Source organism: Aspergillus vadensis (assembly GCF_003184925.1).
Source record: "Aspergillus vadensis CBS 113365 unplaced genomic scaffold BO88scaffold_16, whole genome shotgun sequence".
NCBI classification, from domain to species: domain Eukaryota; kingdom Fungi; phylum Ascomycota; class Eurotiomycetes; order Eurotiales; family Aspergillaceae; genus Aspergillus; species Aspergillus vadensis.
Window position 1 is genome coordinate 193,708 of NW_020292054.1, and position 22,007 is coordinate 215,714.

A 22,007-nucleotide genomic window follows, 5' to 3' on the forward strand; every position below is an offset into this window, starting at 1 on the left:
AGAGACATCGTTATAGACCCTCCATACAAAGATTATCAACGGGAATTAGCGCACGGCTCCTCAAGATGCAGATGAGTTGAGAGACTGGTTCTAGGATTTGTGAAACCCCAGTCGACAACGGAGTAAAATTTGAAGAGCCATACCAGTCTAATGGTAAATAAAAGTGAGATTGCATTCCATTTAGCTTTGGTTAACTATATACCGACCAATATCTAGCGTTCCAATTTTCCATGACGATGCCTTCCACTGTCTGTGCCCACCATGGTGATCTGGCGTGCGCCAACTCAGCATTCAAACGTCTGGTAGACACAGCAACCGTCAGACGCTTGAGTGTCTCGTATATCGATTGCATGAGATGATTAAAAAGCAGATTCCTGCAGCGTATTATAATGGTCAAGTCGGGCGTTGCATCAACAAAGCTATCATGGCATTGGGGGCACGGCGCAGGACGTTGGGACTATTGCAACGTATGCTTTGGTCCGAGGCGTAGGATGCTCGATCTAGTACAATTAGAAGAGATCAAAAACGCGCAGGAACGTTTGTGTAGTTTTTATATAAGGTGAAGATGATGCTCTACTTGAGCTAGACATATATAGAGGGCATATAAAGATAAATGAACTGCTTACTGGGACATAGCTCTCACATTACGGTGCAACCTGTAGTTTGACTTGTAAGAGACACTCTGTCCATCGATGAGAAAGGCTGCTTGCGTGCGTATCAACGTGCCAAGTCGCGACTGATTTCACTGAGAGCTTTATTCCTGTGGAGGATCTGTATGTCCACCATGAAACAGATATCTTGACTTCCTGGTCGAATGATACGGATTTATCAACCAGGAAAGGCCTAACCAGAAGGCAATAAGAACATTAGCAGGACCGAAAGTGTGGCCAACTCAACGTCCACGTTGTCTCAGTCAATCACAGAGCCGTATCGGGTCCTTTGACCAGCGCCTGAGCTGCTACATCCAAAAGGCGTTATCAAAAGCCGTCGAAGACAGCACCTTAGGTCAGCTGTGGTAATCCTAGTTCGGGGTCAGGCCAGTGTGGGTATCAGAGTTTGGACGGACGAAAATCCGGTGTCAGCGCTTAAGTAGCGCAGAAGCTCGACCTAAATTCTTGTTGTATACCCGCAGGCCCGGCTGTAGAAACTCTAAGCCAAGTTGCTGGCTGATCTGCGCCTGGTTTGCGCAAGTGGCTGGTTTCTGCATTGCATGGTTTTGAGGGGGTCTATTATTTCAAGCGCTTGAAACGAGGAAATTATGCCAGGGTAGCTAGCAATGCGATATATTCGATATTTAAAGCCTGCTGACACGTCGCATCTGAACGTAAAGCTCATGGAGTTCACTGCCAAAAGTCCTATCCGAAGCTCTTCAATCATATTGCCCAATTATGCAGTCGTCTACAGTTGACCTTCTGTCTTCAGACCTATTCAAGCATCATTATGAGGATGGCCCTCGGGATGCTCATCTGGAACGCTCGTATCTCCGGGCCAAGGCCTTTGCTCGGTTCTGGCGTATGTCTCTAGTTGCATTTCACTTAGTCATGCAATCTGACAATCAATCTCTCAGGATTGACCCCGGACGATGTTCTTCAATTTACACCAAAGTTTCGACACGCGCACACTGACGGCATTATACTTCGGGATATAGCCGCCCAGTCTGCATTCAGTGTTCACTACAATCTAGTGGGAGGAACCATTGCCTCGCTAGCCCCGAAGCGCCCGGACCTTCAGCCGTTATTGAAACAAATTTTCGACTTTGATGTTGTGTATGCGACCTTTCAGTAGGCTGCATAGATAGACATTGCTGATATGGTATTGAGCAGTGCTACTTATATGATGACGGAGGCTGGGCACGGCTGCGATGCACGAAACCTCGAAACAGTTGCCATATGGCAGTCCGATGGTGGCTTTATTCTTGACACCCCAACACCTGCCGCAAGAAAGTATGGTATCATGTTCCTTCCATGTTTGAGCCGAAGAATGCTAAAATGAAAAGGCTCATGCCGCCCTCTGCACCTTTTGCAGGGATATCACGTATAGCGCTTGTGCTTGCGCGCCTGATAGTCGAAGGAGAGGACCGAGGCACCCGACAGTTCATCGTTCCGCTCAACGATGGGCGACAGATGTATCGGGGAATTAAAGCATGGTCGGTACTAGTTGTGTGCACCAAAAATGCTTAATCTAACAATATTAGGGGTCTTCCAGCTCCCGGAGCCGGAAGGCTACTAGATTTCGTCCTTACATCCTTCGATCATGTCCATCTCCCGTCAACCGCCATATTAGGAGACCTTGCAAGACCTTCCAACATGCGTGATCAGTACCTCACTGCCGTCGATCGGCTGAGCACAGGTACACTAACTGTCAGTCTATGGACCATTCCCTTTTTGAAGGGTGCCGCTTTCACCGTGGGCAAATACAGCCAGCGTCGCACAGTTCAGGAAGGACTTCATGGGAAAAGAGTCCCAATCATCTCTTATAGAACTCAGCAGCTACCTATTGCACATGCTTTAGCTGAGGTTGCTGTACTAACCCCATTTGCGGATTGGGTCATCGAGCAACGTAGAAGTCCTTCCATCAGCCCTAGACTCAAGCATGCACTTAGTATTATCCTGAAGGTCGTTTTCGTTCAACATGGAAGTGAAAGTCTCAAGCAGCTAAATGAAAGAAGTGGTTCCAGGGGAATGTTCCCTACCAACGGCCTCGTGGAGATGGAGGTATAGCCAGTCCTATTTTATGTCTCGAACCTTGGCAGACGGCTGACACGGTCTTTTTAGACTTATGTTCGAGCTAGCGCTTCAGCAGAAGGAGAAATCTTAGTCCATTCCATTCGTGAGTGATATTCCAGCTTTCAAATATGATAGCTATGCTGAATGCCTTATAGGCTCTGCTACTGAGTTGCTTCTTGGCCGGTTCAGGGTACCCGATGTCAAGACGCCAAACTCCCTTTTGGGACGACACGAGGCAGGGTTCATTGCGGAGATGAAAGAGTCCTTGAAGAGGGCCAAAGATCATAGGACTCCCGAATATAACATTCTAGTACTACCCCGTTGTCGCCCCATGCTTCTGGCTATAGGCCAACGGATGGCGCATGAGGCAGCCGTTGATGCGGGTGTTGATCCCGAATTTCTGGCGCTTTACGAAGCCGGAGCGGTGAGGAACGACTCAAGTTGGTATGTGGAGCAGCTGAGGCTCAGTAGGGCAACTCAATATGATATGGAGTGCCAAGCGTGCGATAGTGTGATGTCGCAGCTAGATAGGCATCTGGACGAATTGGGTATCGAGCCGTACTGCACCGCCCCGATGTTGTCGCCGGCTAGATGGGAGACTTTCATCAATACCTGCCCCATATATACGGGAGATGCAGTTCCTAGCCTGGATTATGAAGGTAGTCGAGAGTACAGACTTTAAGAGTATATAGTATCCCGCAATTTGACTGATTACAGCGTGTGAAGCTGAGAGAGCAGTGGACGGAAGTAAACGGATGAAGGAGTCAAAGTGGAAGAGGAGAAGAAATGGGCGGTGGATCTTTGCTGCCTGAGCTGATCGGCTCGGCTAACCCCAGAAGGGTCTAGTGGGTCCTGAGCTGGTCAGTGACGTTGATGGCGTCTCTCTCTTCTGCCTCGACTTTTGGCTCATCTCTGGTTCTTGGTCTGGCTCCGTTCCTGATCCTTTCTTCTTCTCAAGTGAAATACAAGAATCGATTCTCATTCTAATATTCTACATTTACAAATCCTCAAATCCCAAAAGCACTTCACGATGGCTGCCTCGTCCGTTTCCTCCGCTGTCAACTTCACCCTTCCTTCCTCCAGTTCTGGCTCTTCCATTAAGCGACCTATCAAGACAGTCTCTAAGCCTTGTTTTGGTTGCGACTGTGGAGATGAAGAATGCGATTGCTGCGTTTGCACTGTGATGTGGTATGTCAATCAAAGGTCCAGATACTTGAACAAGAATCGTTACTAAGTCCCATTTTTGCAGAATCAACGCTCGCTATTTTTCTGGCCATGTCTATAGCGTCCAAATGACCTGTGGGCTATTTGCCCAATTTGATGATACATACGACTTTCATTGAGCGCACTCGGGAGTTTGTCATGGGCTGTCGGAGGCAGGGCGTACATCCATCACTGATGCCACCCCTTGCCATCCACATTGATACGTTTTGATTTGGCTATAGCGAAAGTCTTAGCACAGATTAATTGATCTGCTTTCAAACCCCAGCTTCTAAGCCGGGCCATTTCAATTTTGCTCTCAATCCCCTGACTAGTGGTTGTAAGGTTTACGGCGAGCCTCATGGTCAAGGCTCTGAATACTTTGATGCATATCTTACAGTTTTCTGAATACAGGCTGCAATATGAACAATAATTTCCATATCACCTGCCGTATGATTCCTTGAGATGTTGGCACCAACTAAACAACAGCAGGGGACCCTAGACTAGCGCCGTCCGGAAGGTCTAAGGCTAAGCAACGATGGGTTTAGCATACCTGTCCAGCCACAATAGGCTGCATACGCGAGTCAGTATTAGACATCTTGTGAGGGGAAACAGTTTGACCCCAAGTTCTAACAACCGTAAACATCCTTGGGGCAGCATCCGTCTCGCTTGCTTGCGCTCCACGTATCCGGATCTACATCTTCCACACGAGGATGCCACCTTCAAGCATCGGATTTTCAGCATAATCACATAGCAGATTGGCCATAGAGTACTCAAGCTTCTCAAGCATACATATGATCGGTTTCAAGCGGGAAATATCTCCGCCCCATTGTCCCGAGATAAGCCACATTCCCAAGCGCCGACGGGTCTAAATTTGGGTGATCCGAACGAACTAAGCAATGCGCTAACACTACCGCCGTCTCAACTACTGCACGAGATAGCCACGCAATGCACTTTTTGGGTAAAGCACGTTACACTGGTGCAAGGCTATAGGAGGGGAGGTGGCTATTCTGACTGGTTTGGGTGAGGGGGAAAATATGGACAGAGCACAGCCGCATAATAACAGTTTCTTGATTTGCATAATTACACTCAGCGGCCTACCTCTGAATCTGCCTTGCTTATCCCTGCCATGGCTGGTCTATATGAATCCCCCACAGTCCCTCTTTGTCGATCTGCCCATGCGCAAAAGTTCAACGCTATTTTTCGACACAAAGACAACTATGACATCTCCCTTCTCCACTCCATTCTCTCGAAAGATTTCACTATGTTCACACCTGACATCAGACGACAATGACGAGGTTTCCGACTCCCCTTCACCTAACGATGTGGCTACTATTGCGAGTGACCCTGCTCGACCTACAAGTCCTGGGGATCGAAGCCCTTCGGTTCAGTTAGCAGCGAGGCGGGAATTCAGACGAAGAGTGGCCACTGTAACCCCAGCTGAACATATAGCACGCTCAGAAAACTCTACATCACCGAAGAATATGACAGTACAGCAATACATGTTAGATTCCGACCCAGCTGACCATGAATCAAACGCTCTGCGGCGACTAATGGCCGGCTCTCCTTGTTCTCCATCACGATCACGTGAGCCACCAAGAATCAGCAGTAGCATTGTGAGTGCTGCCGTATCACCAGGAAAGAACGATGTATTTCAGGATGCTGTAGAGGAGCAGATTCAGGGTCCTGCAGAGGGTGACAAACCAAAGGTTCCGACAGAGGCTATTCTTTCTAGCATGCACAACATCATTCGGGGTCATTACAACGAAAACAACAAGGGATATGCTTACGTTTACCGGGACAGTAAGGATGAATGTCAGCGCTTCAAGATTGGATCGACGGATCGGCCAGAAGACCGCAAAAAAGAGCTCGACAAGCAATGCAAACTCAAGGGCTGGGAATTGGTACAGGATCCTAAAATGCCTATTTGGGAGTATAAACGACTCGAAAGGCTCGCCCACAGTGAGCTGACGAACTTCAGATGTGATACTATATGCCCCGGTGATGGTATGAAACATCGGGAGTACTTTTATGGCTCAAACTCTACTGCCTCTGAGGTCTTAGGACGCTGGTCGCGGTGGCTAGTAGATCACGAGCCATATGACAAGAAGAGCGAGCTGAAGCCTTTCTGGTCCGATCGCCTTGAATGTTTCATGGCTAACAAAATGGCCTCGTTCTATTTTAACTGCAGGAAGGGTACATGCTCACGGAGAGATTCCACTCCCGTTGCTTGCCAGGAATGTCTTCAGATAGGATGGAAAGTGTGGACAGAACCAACGACGTTAGACAAGGCTAGGTACTACTGTCCTTATTATGCCAAGGCCGTATGGGAGCGCACACCCACACTGTCAACCTGTTTTCTCCTTATCTTGTGGGGCAGATTGATTGCGCCGATGATCCTTGCTCTTTTGCATAGTTCCGAACGTCGTGGAGGGTTAATCGTGACTGACATTATTATATGCATATGCGCCCTCTTCTGTCACCTTTCCCAAAACAAGGCACCACAGGGCGAATTTAAGACGAAGCACACCGGTAAGAGAGCTACGTCAGCTGCGGGACAATCCGATATATCTCCAGGGGTGTACTCAACCAGACATGGCCAAGAAGATACTCCTGCAAAAAAGAGAAGGCGATCATAGCAATTTCGAACGATTCGGGAACCCCGGTCTGTCGCTGCACCAAAGAAAACAAAGCCATATTGGCGCATATGGAGTGTTTTCGGTCAGCACATCCTGTCATGCCATGGAAAACTAGCAGCAGCTCGAGATCGCTCCGGTCAATAACAGGGCAAGTCGGAAAACAAGGTCCGTTCCTCTTCGTAATGTAATAGGCACGATGTTGTATATGGTGATCTACGCGACACACCACTATCATCGGCGTGGATATGCTCCATCCATCGTTGCAGCGACTGTTCTAAACGAAACTAGGTTGTCAGACGAACACTGGGCGACAATCATTGCGGGCTGGTGTGTAGTCCCGAGGTTATGCTGGGATACCCACCCGCGATGATGTCAATAGGGATTCCCGGCCCACCCGGAGGCTTGCAAGGCACAGCTAAGGAGGCTCGACCTCGCACTGTATCTGCAGATCGGAATTTGTGATATCAGATCTCGCCCAGGAGCCAGGAACAGCGGCTCCCAAAAGAAACTTCCTATTGTTGTGGAGAAACCCAAGACCCTGGGTGTTGACGTAGGCGGTCCGTCACCTGACAGCCAACCCAATTGCAGTTGTCTCAACTTGGGTTCCACCGGAATGTTCGTCACGATCCTCGTCTTCTTATTCCTCTCGATTTATGAGGCGGTGGTAGCTTGTATTTCGTCGTGGTGGGCACTCAGAATTGCGTTGTGCCGAGCAATACCATATCTCTTTCCACGTCAACCACACCCAACTGGCCGAGCAACTCATTTATCTTGGTTGTACTAGAAATGCAGCGACTGCGCCATAATAACAAACTAGCATACTTCACGATTAGCAGTCAATGAGCGACGAGCATCCAAATGGCTTCGGACAGCCATTCTTCATTGTGACATGGGTCGAGTTTGGTTTGGCGATCATCTTCATGATCGCTCGATGCGTTGCTGCGTCCAAAATAATTCATAATGTGGCGAAAGACCTGTATTTGGCGATAGCTACATTTGTGAGTACTCTCCCTGCTCAGCTTACCATATCGCTGCTAATATCAATGCGACAGATTCTGGGAGCTGCAAGCATGGCGATGATCACTGTCGGGGCTACATACGGGCTTGGCCTTCCGCAGGACATGCTAAGTTTCAACGAGAGCAAGATGGCACTGCTCTATGGCTGGGTTAACCAGTTGATTGCCCTTGTTGCGATTGGGTTGGGGAAGCTTACCATTGTCGCCTTTCTCGAACAAGTCCAAGGTTATCAAACCAAAGCCAGGAGCATATTTCTCTGGTCTTTGGCGGGCAGCAACCTCGTCCTGAACTGTGTCGCTGCCATCCTCATGATGCTTCAATGCTCGCCGAGGAGGATGCTTTGGGAAGCATATGCTAAGGGGTACTGTCATTATCGCAGCCGTATACAGATATTCGGTTATATTCAAGGGCGTGAGTGTATTTCTCGCTTCTGTGGTTCCATGTCTAACATTGACAGCTTGGTCTGCTGTTTGCGACTTTGCACTTGCGTTATACCCGGTTTCGTTCCTTGCACGGGTCCACGCTTTCTCGATAGCTACTCGGATTGGTCTCTGCGTACTAATGGGATTTGGCGTCGTGTACTGCAGCCCCTTATCATCAAATGAGTCAAGACCTTCGATACTGACGCAGAATAGAGCAGGGGCATGTACAATAGTAAAAACCGTTCAATTGACTGTTCTGACGAAAATCCAAGATCCGAGCCGTGAGTAAATACTGTTTGTCCACGGCGACATGAGAGCTAACAGACATAATAGAACAGATCGGAACAGTCATTGTTTGGAATCAGTGAGTAGCACTCATCTTCTCTATCTCGCTATAGATATCGCTCTAACGACAGATTGCAGAACCGAAATGTGGGTCGTATTCATTGTCAGCTGTATACCACCTACAAAAGTGTTCTTCAAGCATGTATATCGCCGAAGTTCTATCCGGCTAGGCTCATTTGTGGACCAAATGCGGCCCCGGGAACATGAGACGAAGCAGAACGAGTCGATGCAATCTAGCTGTTAAGGCCGGTCAATACGAGATCGGGGACTTGGTAGTCAGTCGATAGGGAGGACGCTTATTGTACTATATGTATTATTATATGAGTTTAAGATGATACCATGGCGTTATGGATACATTAAGAAACCATTTCAACCGAACTATAGTAGCCTACAGTATAGTTCGGAGTAAAAGTATGTATAAGATTCAAGCCTACCTATCAAGAGCATCCTGCTATTTGCCTATTGTGTCAGAGACATGAATCATATGACAAGTTATCAGCACCACACATCATTCGCAAGCCCATACATATATTTATACTAAATCCACCCTCCTTAGAATAATAAGTCACGCCATCCACTCAATACATACTACAGAAGCGAGCGTCAAATATTTCCCAATCAGTAACTACTACTCCCTCCATCAACACCCGTGACTCAATCCCTACCTATCCAGGTAACAATCACAACATTGAGAATCCGCCCCCAAAATCAAACATCCAGCATACCCAATCAGTCCTAAATCCCCCCCAGACCAGACCAAACAACAACTAACTAACTAGTGAAGATCGGAGCCACTCGTGTCTTACTCAGCTCACCTCAGCCATCACACCAAACTAACCAGTTACCTACCTACCTAGCGAACCAGCTAGCTAGTTAGTAGTTAGCTACGTAGTCAACCCATCTCCCTCTCCCCGTTTCACACTAATTATTGCATTATCCACAAGAACACGATCATAATCCACATTCCACAGATAGAAAGACAAAAATCTATTCGACGGCTCGGCAATCACGCCTAGTAACTTGTACTTTCCATTTTCTCTCATGATTGACATGGCTAGTTAGTAGTCTAGTCTACTATCTACCCGCCTGGCAGCCTGAATGAATAAAACCTAGTACCGATCATGGTTTCTATTTTCGGGGTTATTTCGGCGAAACAAAAACAAAAACAAAACATCTAGATTGGGTATCTACGTACGTAGTCCACGGTATTTTGATATGTTATAAGTTATAAAGTTACTTATTATAGTCGATCCAGGGGTAAAAAAGAAGCGGTACGTACGGAATTTGGCTGGGGCTTGGATCTGCAAAAGAATCTTGGCGCGGCGAGGGCCGATAGGGTCGTTGATCGTTGATCGTTTATTATTATTTTATTTCATTTTACTTGGCTGTGATTTTCAATTAGTATTTGGATTGTTTGTTATTGGTACTACTATTTACTAGTAAAGTAGGGATTTGATATGTTTGATTGAGTACTAGTCGGTGAAACTAAGGAGTTATTAGTTAGTTGGTTGACCCCTGGTTAGTTATGGGTAGTATGGAGTGCGATCATAGTGGTGGTCACTATAGTAAGTAGTAACTGATAGATCAAGTTCAGTTTAGAATTGTGATGTGGCTAATAAGTAGTAAACCTACCAGTATTTAGTAGTTAGTAGTTGAATTGAAGTGACAGAATGACTTGCGTTGCGTTTTGTGGCACAGTAGGAATGTAACTAGCAGTTCTCCGTAGTAGCACAAGATATATATCCCGCATACGCTTTATGAGTGCGACATAACTAACTTATTCCATGGTACATAATTATTACTCAGGTACACTGACACCGGAGAATTAAATTTCTATCTTTTTATTCACTAAAACCTATCTACGAGATACACACAGAAAAACATCATATTAATCAATCAAACTTTGTACTAAAGTATCAGATCAGCCAAGAGAGTCGGTCCAATGTCTCACTCCAAACCGTTCGCAGTGGAACTTTGGAAATGCAGTCCCGGCCGGAGAAACACACAAGTCGGAAAAAAAGAGCGAAAGATCGAATGAATGAATTGGCTGTGCGGCATATCTAGTCTAGTCTAGTCTACTACTTACCCCACCACGCAATCGTCCAGAACCCAACCACACATCCCCACAATAATAGAGAGGGGACCAAAGGGCAGGAGAAGAGAGATGAGAACATTATGATGATGACGAAATCGTGCGTATGTTAGATTGGATCACTAACTAGTTAGTTAGTTTTAGTTTAGTTGGTTATCTATGTACGTAGTAGTCTCTACCAAGTAACTAGGCGTTAAAAGTAATCCAGCCGAGGTGGAGGGAGAGAGAGACAGATGGAGAGAGAGGGGTTATTGTGCACTTTGTCCGGTAAAACTAATCGATTGGAAACGCGACGCTTGGACATTTCATTTTTTGCATTTGACATTTCATGGTCCGGTGAGTTATTTTATTACACACATCAATGACTTCTTTGGTTGGAGCCTGGCGTCTGTCTCGCATAATTCCTGTGCATGCTGTGTGGTGGTGGTGGGCTTTGACCATGTTCCAGACACGTCAAAAGTCTAGACTTACGTATCTTTGCTGGCTGGCTAGCGAGCTACTATCTACTAGTATGGGTTATATACATCACATCAACCGAGCGCTTGGTCGCTCCAGTTGGGTGGTCCGTGATGCAGGGTAATTTGGATAGGTTGGTCGGTCATGCATGTTGGTACCTACAGGCTGGTTCATACGTGCGTTGCTGATCTTGGAGGGCACGGTTTGCCGCCGTTGTCTGCTTGGCATTAGTGCTTTGCTCTGGTTGGGTTGGCTGGGACTGCCTTTCTGGTCGTGGTGAAAAGAGCGTTTTATTTTTTGATCGGGTCTAATCTCTGCCTGCAGGTGGTAGGACCCAAAAGAGACAAGGCTGGCCGCGATAAGGCGCACGATTTGGTGGTGGCGGGTCAGGACTGTCTGCTGATAGGGAACCTGAGCAATTTGGAATGGGATTGGCGATGTCATGATCGTACGGCGCTTCTTGCTGGAGGCTCATTAGCACCCCGAAAATGGATGGCGTAACTCTCTCAGCCGCTCATTCCTGGCGCTTAAAGCTCGCGTACGTCCAAGACATGTGGGTTGGCGTGGAGAGCAGCTTTAGTCCAGGAGACAAAGAGGGGTCGAATGGGTAGGTCAGTTGGCGCTGAACGGCGACCGGCAAAAGGTGGTCATTCGATTGGAGGGGGTTGGTATGAGTTGAGAGGAAAAGGCTTCTTACTCTAATAAAAAAAAGGAAACTAGTGAAGCCCGGTCAGGGAGCCAGCAGATCATGCGATCGTGGAAGTGTGTTTCTCACCCCCCTCCCATCCCTTCCTTCCTTCGCTTCCCTTCTTATCCCGGTAGACTATGACCACCCCTGCAAGCCTTAGTAGTTAGTTAATAGTGAGAAATCCCGATCAGATTGGTAGTAAATTGGGAGGCAAGGTAGCAGTGCTAACTTGGTTTAAGGTGTTACCTCAACCATGTGGCCGGCTACCCACCTCGAACGGCTCCCATCGCGGCCACATGCGGAATCCTAGCAGGATCAATAAAAGTGCCACAGCACGTGGAGTTTATGACCCGATCGCCGGATCCTGGCTAGCCTGGCAGTCAAATAGAGCGTTTAAAAGTAGTAATTGTAATTGGGAGCCTCCCTGATGCTGGTGATGGGATGCAGGCGTATCGCCGGGTGCTCCCCAACGGGGAGCGCTGCGTGGCCCCCGGCCAGGAGGGAGCAAATCCCCCAACGACAGCTGGCTGCGGCGGACGTCGAAGCGCTGGACTGTGCACAGTTCTCTCTCCCTGTCTCCGCACGACATCCACGAGGGGATCAGGCACCGTGAAGAGCGGAAAAGATCCCAGGCGCTTCGGATGGCGGTCGCCGAGAACGGGCCCCATAATTCAATGACGCTGTTGCCGGCCTGCCAACCAACCAGTCCAAGTGTCAACCGCCAGTGCCCATGGCTTTCCTCCGGTGGAGCAAGGCAGCGAAGCTAAACGGACGGAGGAAATTGGTCAATAGGATTCATGTCCTTGATCGTAAACGGAGATTCCTCGTGACAACTAGGGGATTTTATTGGATTTTTATTTTTCCTATTAAAATTATTTTTTTTGTCTTGATTTTTCTGTCTCCCCCCTTCTGTTTCTCCATCAGCGCGATATTTGGAGGGGCGAATTAATTTATTTGACCTTGGGTTTAGACTCATTTCAGCAAATATTGCTCATTTGCTCAGCCATTCTCCCCATAAGGAGGACGGGAATTTGGCAAGGTGGATCAATGGCAGTGCCTTCGAGGAGGATTTGTTCGGTTACTCGAGCGTCTGGCGAGCGGGCGGTTAATCCAATTTACATCCACTGCCTCCCGTGAGAGAGCGAGGTTCTTGATCCTGGCCGATCATTTCCGTGGCGGTCAAGGCAATCACAGGATCGGACAATCGGGCGCTCGCCATGCTCCGGACTCTGAGGGGCGCAAATAAACGTGTCACGTAACTGGTAATTGGTAGCCTGCTTAGGGCCGGTCCACGGGTCTGAGTCTGACCGTGTCGGCCAAAGCGCCTCCCTTAGCAGTTAGCAGCAACCTTGACCTCATTGTGACCGACCTAGCACCTTCGGACCACCGTTTCACCGTTGGCTGCTTTCAGGACAGGTAATATTTGCGATCCTCCGGATCTTACAGCCCCGGTCACATTGGAAGAATAAATGGTGAGCTTTCTGGTCCTTCTGTGTCCCTGCATCTTCTCGCACCCAATCTGCTGGTTCCTCTCGCTCCTCGATCATTCCAACTCACACTAGGGAAGAATGATGGGGAAAAAGAAACAGGGCCGTAGTAAAAAAGGCTGACACCCGGGGTCTAGAATGCCTCAGGGATGTGATAATAACCAGAGAGTATTTATGGGGATTACAGCGATCCTCTGGAGTTGACAGGAGGATCCGTGAGCTTGCAGCGATGCGCCAAGCTGTCGTCACAGAAATGAAGTAACCTTTCGAAACGAAACCTGTCGATCTCCCCAGCGCATTGCGTTTGAGCATTGTCAGAATATAGTACGAAGGATATATCCAATCATCCCTTCCACGGCGTATGGGAAAACGGTAAGTGGGCATATGCTCTGCTGGGGGGGCGGCGCATCACTGTGTCTAAGGGGGGGCCATCTGGCGGAATAATCCAGAAAGACCCTTTTTCTTTTCTTCCGCCTGATTCTAGTTAGGTCTGCAAAGCCGGGCCATGAAAGGGGAGACGAAGCCAGAAACACGCGATGGCCCATTGTAAGCCCGAAGCGGTAAGAATCGGGATCCATAGCGTGGCTGGCGGCCGCTAAGGCAGTGGGGGCCAAAAAAGAACAGGACAAAAGTTCTGAGCCTGATGCATTCGCCAGAGGCTAGGCACGCTAGACGAAACAATGATCGGGTCTTATTGCTCAGCGTGGTGCGCGCGGGAAAGCCTCCCAGTGATCGTGGGAGGGAAGGGAATCCTCGAGGGGATGGTATGGGTCCCGGCTCCCCCTGCTCCCCTACATTGCAATCCCTGGTAGGAGGATGAGGGAAGGAAGCATGCATCGCCCCGGGGAAGGAATTAATTGAACCGCCCATTGCTTATCGCCATGTGGTTCCGGATCTAAAAGGCCATGCCTCGCTATCATGACGATCTCGCACGACTCCACGTATGTCAGACGGCGTCGTTCGCAACTAGCTACCCAGCCAGGACTGCCTTTAGCCCCGGCGGACACTTTTCAGACCCGCCTGGATATACGAATCAGGGAATTGAAGGTCCTTCGCATCCTGAAATTGGCCCCCAAACCATGCGGATTCGACAAATCCATCGACGCCGCCTCTGAAGGAAGATGAGCCGAAACAAACCAGAGCATCATCGGGCGGGGGGCTTGTTAATCATTCACTCGGCTCCTGTTACTGGCGGTGACGCTCAACGCCCTCAAGCCTTTTGGGGCTGGAGTTGTTTTTCCCCCCTAAAACTTTCCACAACCGATGGTGACTGGGGAAGAGAGAGAGGGGAGGCGAGAGGGGGTTAGGGTCGAGTAAACTAGTTTCAGCCGGTCCTTCCACTATGATAGGAGCTTGTTTCTGCTTTCCCAGGCGGCTCTCAGCCCAAAACCCGCCATCTCCGAGTCTATTCCTCTCGTGGCTCGCGAAAAGAAGTGTTGGTATCGATCGACGGACCGGTTAGGGCGATACGATTGCTGATGTCAATTGCTAAGGTCTCCTTTAACCCCGTCATTATTCCCAGAGTGGAGTAGCGAGGGGACAGGGGGGGCGCTTGCATCCCAAACTAATTCGAGGCTACTGAAGCTGACCAGGCCGGGTGCGATTGAGCTGTTGGGACCTTCACGTGGCGATGGTGCAGGACTATCCCCTATTGAGTACCCTGACTCAGAGCCGGAGGGAAGCATAATCCGACTGGCGTGGTCCATCTTGTCCGGAATAAATAAACTCAGAAAATGAACCGGGTTCGATCTTGCTAGCTAGTAGTCGGTAGTCGTAGTGGTGATGATGGTGGGTGATGAAGGCCGACGGCGTTGGGTCACCGTTTAAACGACTAATATTAGCTCAACAACAGGAACGTTCTTCAATGACGGACCCGCTTAACACGATGATGGAGATGGATGGTTCTCCATGCTCTACAAACATCAGACCACAAATGGGGGAAACTTGTGGCTACCAACAATGCGACCGATGGACATGATCAGATGAAGGGGAAGTTTCGTAGATGGGATCGTCCCCACGTCCAAGAACTATCCAAGGAGGTAACGCGCAGGTCAGTGGTGATTGTTGGGTTGGAGATCACAGGGAAAGGTAAAACAATCAAATAAAATAAAAATAAAAAGAGGGCCCTCTAGTTAGATGGAAGTGTCCGATGTGTGGCAGTGAAAAGAGTACACACAGACACAGACACAGACAGACACACACACACACACACATACGCCTTTCATCGAGTGCGCGGGAGAGGATTTGAAATAATAATAATAAAAATAATACTAACCACAATAATATCCCGACCTGTCAGGAAAACCCCATAATCAAAACGGGGGGAACCATTTTTCAATTTTCAGCTACAAATTAAAAATAGCGAGAAAAATCCACGGTAATTCGTATACGAAAAAATCCAGGATAAGCGTAATTACTATTCCGATCTAGTGGCATAAGCCCAGGTAAAATACATACACACAGCACCCACCCTCGTTCTCTCTCACGCATTGCCCACCCGCCATAAGCTGCCAGTCTCCAAAAGACGAACCACCAGGTAATCTTCGGCCCCCGTTCGTTGCGCTTATTCGGTGTCTCGCTCGTCTGGCTATCACTAGGCCACCAGGCGTTAAATACTCTCTTCTAGCCGGGCTTCTGGAACACAAAAAACGGGTTATCGAATTGATTTACTACTACCTACTACCTACTATCCATCTACCCGTCCGCCGTCCTGGCCAACCTACTACTACCACACTACTTACTTTCGCTGTCTCCCGTGGTGGATATAGTTGCTGTCAATCCGGAAGGATTCTCTGCCTAAGCCTACTACCTAACTAACTGTATGTTCCGTACCCTGATTTGTTTTCCTTCGATCTACTTAGCACCTGTTGGTTTTTGTACTTCTTTCCTCATTTCCCTTTTCTTCCTTCATCTCTCCAACGTCTAAATAAAACCCATCCCCCATCATTGATCTTCTCTGCATTTCGTTTTTTATTTCTTCTTGATATCACCTCCCTAAAATATCCATCTTCTTCATCCTTGTTATTCTCTCAGTTGTTGATCGCCTCTCTTGTTCTTGTGGTTTTGGCGTACCTCAATCGAGCACCCATGTTTTCCAGTGAATTCTATCACTCACCAGGCGACTCATTCGTTCGTCACAGACAGCTGGGCGATTCTATTCCGCGAAGTTGGAGAGTACCATCACCAGCCTCGGCACCTTTCGTCGTTGATCTTACTCACTCTGATGGTGGTTCGGTTCCGCTAAAGTCTGAGACAACCCCATCGGATACCGTACCTGCGTCTACTCTTCCAGGCTGGCTTCCTGGTTTACCGAGTCCTGCTTCGGTCTACAGCTCTCCTCGGAGCGAAATATCCAGCAATAGTGCAGGAGAAGGACGGAGTCATCTATCGCCTCTTCCTCCGAATCAGTACCTAGGCAGGACGCCTTTTCCATCCGAGTTCATCTCTCGGGATCTTGAACCAGCAGACTCACCTTCAAGACTGGCCCAAAGGAGTCCCTCGCAAGCCTTTTCACAGATATCACAGTATGTATTGAAAAAAAAAGAAACCCCTCTCTTCTGAGTGTTACTTACTGAAGACGTTTCCCTCCAGGGCGTCAGATTCTTCATTATTATCTCAGTCGATGCATCCCGGATCAGTAGCATTTCTGACGACCAACATGGCACACAACTCTCAGAGTATGTTCGCAAGCATGGCTTCCAAGCTCTTTGAATTATTGGCGCTGACGAGGAGCAGATTACGGCTGGCAAAACAGGCCACCCCAGCCTCTTCATCCAACTTCAATGCCTATGGATCAACAATCATATCCCCAGGCACACACACTTCCACCACAATCTGGTTACCCAGCAGCATATCCACCTCAGCATGCCACTTCACAGAGTTACTATCAGCCAGGACTCCCATCTACACATTACCTCACCTCACAGCCGGGTGTGCCCCAGAGCCGACACCAGCCACGAAGGTACCAATATCCGTACTACCTGAGTTAACTGGGATGAAAATTGATCGATTTCATAGTTCTTCCATTCCATATCCTTATCCCAGCGCTTCCGTATCTGGCAGCCCACCTACCATGCCAGATCCCTCTTTTACATCAACGTGAGGACACCGAGTGCACCAGGAGACGAATCTTATGGCTAACTTGTTCCTAGACCTCCTTCATACCTAGTCAATCAGCCAGATTACTACCTAACGCCGAACTCTTCACTCTCGTGAGTGGCCACATTAGCCATCAAGTCTTCGTTCCACCTACTAACCAAATTGCATTACCAGGCAAACCCCCAACTCTATTCCCCAACCACATAACCTGATGCCATCAGGGACAGTGTATTCCTCTCCCGAGTCCGCTCCCAGTTCCTCAGATCCAGATCAAGTTCGCGTTCTCAGTTTTCGGCCAAAACCTCAATGTTGGGACCACGGATGCAACGGGCGTGAATTTTCTACCTTCAGCAACCTGCTCCGCCACCAACGAGAGAAGTCGGGAGTGGTTGCCAAAGCAGAGTGTCCCATTTGTGGTGCTGTGTTCACACGCACCACGGCCAGAAACATCCATGTTGCTCAGGGGAAGTGCAAGGGGGTAGCAAGGGAGCCGTCTGCCGAATAAACCCCCACACAGAGGCTAGCGTCAGGGGCCATGGACATGGCATGAGCGTCTGGTACATGGGCTAGGACATCGCCGAACCTCGTGAATGCGGGCTTACTGTCGGGCTTCGGGCAGCAGCGTATTCAAACATTACACCGTCTAGGCGACGGACCCAGAACAGAGCACAGATCTGTACAGTGTACAGATGATGGGTGGATCAGAAGAGGGAAAGCCCCACACCACGGACTTGGGCCGATGGACACTGCGAGGAGTGTCCACTTTTTGCATATCAACTTCTCGGAACGAATATTCTTGCATGTGTCGTATTATTTAGTTGCATTTGTTTAATACCCTGTGAGATATCTTACACTGGATAGCCGTTTGATCACTTTGGATGGGAGTTTCAATTCATCTACATCGGACTGTCCGTTTGCCGAAAGCATACTGCCGTAAGGACGGTCGCCATTTACATTTCCGGCTGTCTCTTAGCACGGTGGAGAACGAAGAAACCGAGTTAATGACACATATTGGCGAAAGACAGGTAGCGCACAAGCGGGCTTCAAACACGGACCCCAAATACATTCCATTTATCAACGTGCAGTAGTGGACGCATCATTGCCGTGTTAGGCTGGGTCAAAGACCATAAGCACTAAAAGAGACCAGGCTTCCTAGTTCCCCTCGACAACTATTGTTCTGCTCGTTTTATCTGAAACCAAAGCCCCTGCAGCCGAAATACGATGCGGCTTAGCCACACTAAGGGCCTCAGGCAGTAACCCCTCACGCCTAGCACGTGTGGATGACTGGGCCCGTCACCTGACCCAGTCATGTCGTAAGGCGGGTACTCGATCGGGGCACTGTGTATTTACTCCGATGGATAGTCGCATCCCAAGGCCAAGTGACTCACCCATCAGCCTCCCCTCCAAGATGTCGCGTCATTGCTAACCGCCAGCTGCTGCAATTCGCCTCAAATCTGTCTAATTCTTCTTCTGGTTCCTTCTTTGGAGAATACATCCACTTTCCGACGGCTTTATCCGCGCCCTTCATCAATCTTTGACAAAGTACAATTCAACCTCAAAATGACTCTAACAGCATCAACCGACTACACACGAGGAAGAGTACATTTATTGAGCACAAAACAGTTACGAGCACACCGAATATACCGAGAGGTCTTAATGATAGCCCACTGTTAGATATCAGCCATTCTTTGTCTATAAACCTACATTTGCCGGTCTTTGATTGCCGTCGAGCTTGTATTTACCATCATGGCATCTGTGTTCACATACGATCCTGACCCTCCGCGGGTCTCTTCTCCGTGGTCCACATCAGGGTCCTCGACCCCTCAATTCTCAGCAACTGGCAATCGCACGGTGCCTCGAGCACGTTCAAGTACGAACTTGGACCGCGCGGATCCTGATTCACTCTCCGACTATGGGATCACCAAACTGGACCCTGAACCCCAAGAGGGCCCCACAGAGTACAAGCTTCATTTGCTCCTACGCCCTCGACGACCCTATGTTTCCATGTCTACTAGCCACCTCGTAGGAGGCTCGTATCACTCCCGGGCAAGCTTGTCAGCCGATAGTCCCACGCCTTCCAGCTACGAGTCAAACCCGAAACCGCAGCAGACTCGCTCGACTGAAAGCCGTCAGCAAAGGCTGCAGCATCTCACAACGCAGCTTCTGTGGCGATTACAGCAGTCATCGCCCTTTCATTCATCTACGACTGCAAATCTTGTACTACCAGTACTTCCAGAAGCAACAACCCAGCTAGGGGAGGCACAGAAACCTGCTCGCTTACTTCCCGGGCTAGAGGAGAGCCAGGGTGCTCTGTATGAGGTCGGCGTTGCTGATGATGGAACGTTTGTTGGACTCACTCACGATGAGCTGGAGGAGAGCTTGTCCACTTTGCAGGTTATGGCCGCCAGCTTAGGCTGCAAGATAGATGTCCTACGCAGAGTGAATGTTGGCAGTTGCGAATGGGCTGAAGATCCCTACTCTGAGAACGTGGATACTAGTAAGGCCCATGCAGAGCGCCTTTGGGTTGCAGAAGCGTTGGTAAGCCCTGATTGGGACTTCTATCGGGTCAAGTCTCCCAATAAAGGCCAGACGCAGGATGGTTCATCTCCTGACAATACGAAGGAAGAAGACTCGCTAGGCAGTTCCTCCAGTACTGAGCAGATCCGTATCTCCATTGCTGGCCCCAGCGCGGCCGGCAAGTCTTCTCTATTGGGTACTTTAACCTCGTCTGTGCTTGACAATGGAAGAGGAACAAGCAGATTAGGTCTGTTGAAACATCGGCATGAAATCTCGTCAGGGATCACTAGCTCTGTTGCTCATGAATTGATCGGATATGCCGCAGATGAACCACAGGCACAGACTGTTGAGGTAATCAACTATGCCTGTGGCAACGTTGCAGCTTGGGATGATATCCACGCTGCCTCGGAGGGTGGGCGTCTAGCGTTTGTCTCTGATCTACCAGGTTCAGTACGCTATATGAAGTCCACATTACGAGGACTGGTCGGTTGGGCCCCTCATTATGTCCTTCTCTGCATCCCAGCAACTTGCGATGACGAGGCTAGTGCGGAATCTGGCCAATCTGCTGAGCAGCCTGCAGACATGACACTTGCGTTATCACACCTGGAGCTTTGTGCTAAGATGAAGATCCCTACTGTTGTTGTAATTACCAAGATGGACATAGCATCCCGCTCAGGCCTGCGGAACAATCTTGCGAAAGTACTATCGGCTCTCAAATCATCTGGCAAGAAGCCAGCGATGATGTCCGTTCCAACCGCCCAGGCAGTGGACCTACAGCGTACAGAGCCGAAAGATGCAGCAGAGGTGCGGAAGTTGATTTCCAATACAGAAAGCTGGGAATCGACTGTCCCGATCGTTCTTACGAGTGCGGTGGATGGCTCAGGCATAGGAAAACTTCATGCCCTTCTTCGATACCTCCCCACTCCCGCGAAGCCGCCATCGCGGGACATCTCATTGTCGAAGACACCAGCTGCTTACACCCTCCCTGAAGATCTCTTTGATATTGACGAAGTCTTCGCTATTCCGCCCTCCAAGGTATACTCAGTAACTGCAGAGCAAGAAAGGAAGGAAGCTCATGGCGTGGTTCTCTGTGGCCTGGTGCGCTACGGATCTATTTCAGCAGGAGACGAGCTACTCGTCGGACCTTTGATGCCTAGCACATCTGACTCGGGAAATTGCTTACAGAGGCAGAGGAGTCGATCAGAGAAACGGCTGGACAGCATTCAGCATTCTAGCGCGAATCGGAGCAGACCCGTTTCTGGGGACTTCTCGACCTCTTTTGTCCATGGCTCACTACCTGGGAAGTCATCTTTCCCACCGCAGGCATACTGGCAACGGGTCCGCGCAGTCAGTGTGCGGAATTTGCGACTCCCAGTTCAAAAACTGACACAAGATCAAGTGGGAACGATCGGAATAGAACCGTTGCCCTTGACTGCGAATGGGGAGGCGCCACGACTGGGAAGAATACGGAAAGGCTCCATCTTGCTCAAATTGGCAGCGCCATCTGCTTCTATACCAAGGACCCTTCTGCTTCACACTGGCTTCGTAGCCAGCTTCCCGTCTAGCGAGTTCGCGTCTCCGCTGTCCCCGCCGGTGCTGCTGGGAGGTAATGCCACAGTGTATGTGGCCAATGTTCGCACGACAGTGAAGTTGTCGAGCATGTCTCTTGCAGAAGATGAGGTCTTCTCCCGGCCATCATCACCGACTGAACCGGAGTTCTTCAGCTTTGACGGCGACACTTCAAACCACGAACGTGGTCACGAACCAGGGGTACAAGAGATGGTACAGTCGTCTATCGATCCAGGACAAGGCGATATCAAGATCACATTCGAATTCGTATCGTCGGTTGAGTGGATTGAAGTTGGATCGAGGGTTCTTCTGATGCCCGGAACAACAGCAGCGCTGGCATCTGCGCAGGGGTCCAGCCAGTCTTCGGGACTAGAAGGCTTCCATGGTCGGGTGTGCGATGTTCTTTGTCTTGAAAATACTACTAGCATATGAGCCGTTTGGGGTGCTTGTTTTGTTTCGCTTTCTGTGAATGGCTTTTTATCTTTTGTCAGCAATTGTTATTAGCAAATATGCCTGCTTCGCATAAAATGGATATAATTCTCATAATGGATCGGATATATGCAGTACTTGTGACAGAGTAAGCAACTTTGATTGTGAGCGAGTCAGTCTTGTAGATCTTAGATATGACGACTATAGCAACCGTAGCGTAAATCTAGCAGGTATCTAGTCACGGGTCCGGGGCCGCTGTCACGGGGAGGGGCGCTAGGCCCGGAAGGGAGGCCCCAACCACCGTCTCGCCGCCACCAAGTGG

The 22,007-nt window shown here is 49.2% G+C and overlaps 7 protein-coding genes across 7 annotated transcripts; all 7 read left to right on the forward strand.

Moving 5' to 3' along the window:
* Positions 1-1,268: 1,268 nt before the first annotated feature.
* Positions 1,269-3,408, forward strand: BO88DRAFT_489053 (acyl-CoA oxidase; the record flags this gene model as incomplete). The annotated part of the gene is made up of 7 exons (XM_025712667.1): positions 1,269-1,512; positions 1,568-1,766; positions 1,824-1,943; positions 1,997-2,146; positions 2,195-2,714; positions 2,775-2,829; positions 2,882-3,408. The coding sequence occupies exons 1-7, from the start codon at positions 1,389-1,391 to the stop codon at positions 3,406-3,408; spliced, it is 1,695 nt and encodes a 564-aa protein (XP_025561353.1). The 5' UTR covers positions 1,269-1,388.
* Positions 3,409-3,423: 15 nt separating this feature from the next.
* On the forward strand, positions 3,424-3,914 carry BO88DRAFT_405977 (uncharacterized protein; the record flags this gene model as incomplete). Its single annotated transcript, XM_025707038.1, has 1 exon — positions 3,424-3,914. A coding segment is annotated over exon 1 (154 nt), but the record flags the coding sequence as incomplete, so codon positions are not given.
* A 1,533-nt stretch (positions 3,915-5,447) lies between these two features.
* On the forward strand, positions 5,448-6,957 carry BO88DRAFT_405978 (GIY-YIG nuclease family protein). The gene has a single exon (XM_025707039.1). The coding sequence runs from the start codon at positions 5,480-5,482 to the stop codon at positions 6,563-6,565; it is 1,086 nt and encodes a 361-aa protein (XP_025561355.1). The 5' UTR covers positions 5,448-5,479; the 3' UTR covers positions 6,566-6,957.
* A 195-nt stretch (positions 6,958-7,152) lies between these two features.
* On the forward strand, positions 7,153-8,680 carry BO88DRAFT_405979 (uncharacterized protein). The gene is made up of 6 exons (XM_025707040.1): positions 7,153-7,563; positions 7,618-7,993; positions 8,040-8,160; positions 8,218-8,285; positions 8,338-8,368; positions 8,428-8,680. The coding sequence occupies exons 1-6, from the start codon at positions 7,405-7,407 to the stop codon at positions 8,591-8,593; spliced, it is 921 nt and encodes a 306-aa protein (XP_025561356.1). The 5' UTR covers positions 7,153-7,404; the 3' UTR covers positions 8,594-8,680.
* A 2,365-nt stretch (positions 8,681-11,045) lies between these two features.
* BO88DRAFT_426795 (uncharacterized protein) lies at positions 11,046-12,352 on the forward strand (the record flags this gene model as incomplete). The annotated part of the gene is made up of 8 exons (XM_025708935.1): positions 11,046-11,099; positions 11,314-11,336; positions 11,367-11,394; positions 11,483-11,504; positions 11,578-11,715; positions 11,796-11,921; positions 12,005-12,034; positions 12,063-12,352. The coding sequence occupies 8 exons, from the start codon at positions 11,046-11,048 to the stop codon at positions 12,350-12,352; spliced, it is 711 nt and encodes a 236-aa protein (XP_025561357.1).
* A 3,807-nt stretch (positions 12,353-16,159) lies between these two features.
* On the forward strand, positions 16,160-17,675 carry BO88DRAFT_343680 (uncharacterized protein; the record flags this gene model as incomplete). Its single annotated transcript, XM_025703201.1, has 6 exons — positions 16,160-16,600; positions 16,635-16,749; positions 16,808-17,033; positions 17,090-17,170; positions 17,224-17,283; positions 17,345-17,675. The coding sequence occupies 6 exons, from the start codon at positions 16,160-16,162 to the stop codon at positions 17,673-17,675; spliced, it is 1,254 nt and encodes a 417-aa protein (XP_025561358.1).
* Positions 17,676-18,812: 1,137 nt separating this feature from the next.
* BO88DRAFT_74718 (uncharacterized protein) lies at positions 18,813-21,806 on the forward strand. Its single transcript, XM_025713101.1, has one exon. The coding sequence runs from the start codon at positions 18,917-18,919 to the stop codon at positions 21,686-21,688; it is 2,772 nt and encodes a 923-aa protein (XP_025561359.1). The 5' UTR covers positions 18,813-18,916; the 3' UTR covers positions 21,689-21,806.
* Positions 21,807-22,007: the final 201 nt, after the last annotated feature.

Coding starts and splice junctions, on each gene's coding strand:
- BO88DRAFT_405978 (XM_025707039.1), top strand. CDS start 5,480: ATGGCCGGCTCTCCTTGTTCTCCATCACGATCACGTGAGCCACCAAGA.
- BO88DRAFT_405979 (XM_025707040.1), top strand. CDS start 7,405: ATGAGCGACGAGCATCCAAATGGCTTCGGACAGCCATTCTTCATTGTG. Junction 8,161..8,217: donor CTAATGGGATTTGGCGTCGT/GTACTGCAGCCC, acceptor GACGCAGAATAG/AGCAGGGGCATGTACAATAG. Junction 8,369..8,427: donor ACAGTCATTGTTTGGAATCA/GTGAGTAGCACT, acceptor GACAGATTGCAG/AACCGAAATGTGGGTCGTAT.
- BO88DRAFT_74718 (XM_025713101.1), top strand. CDS start 18,917: ATGGCATCTGTGTTCACATACGATCCTGACCCTCCGCGGGTCTCTTCT.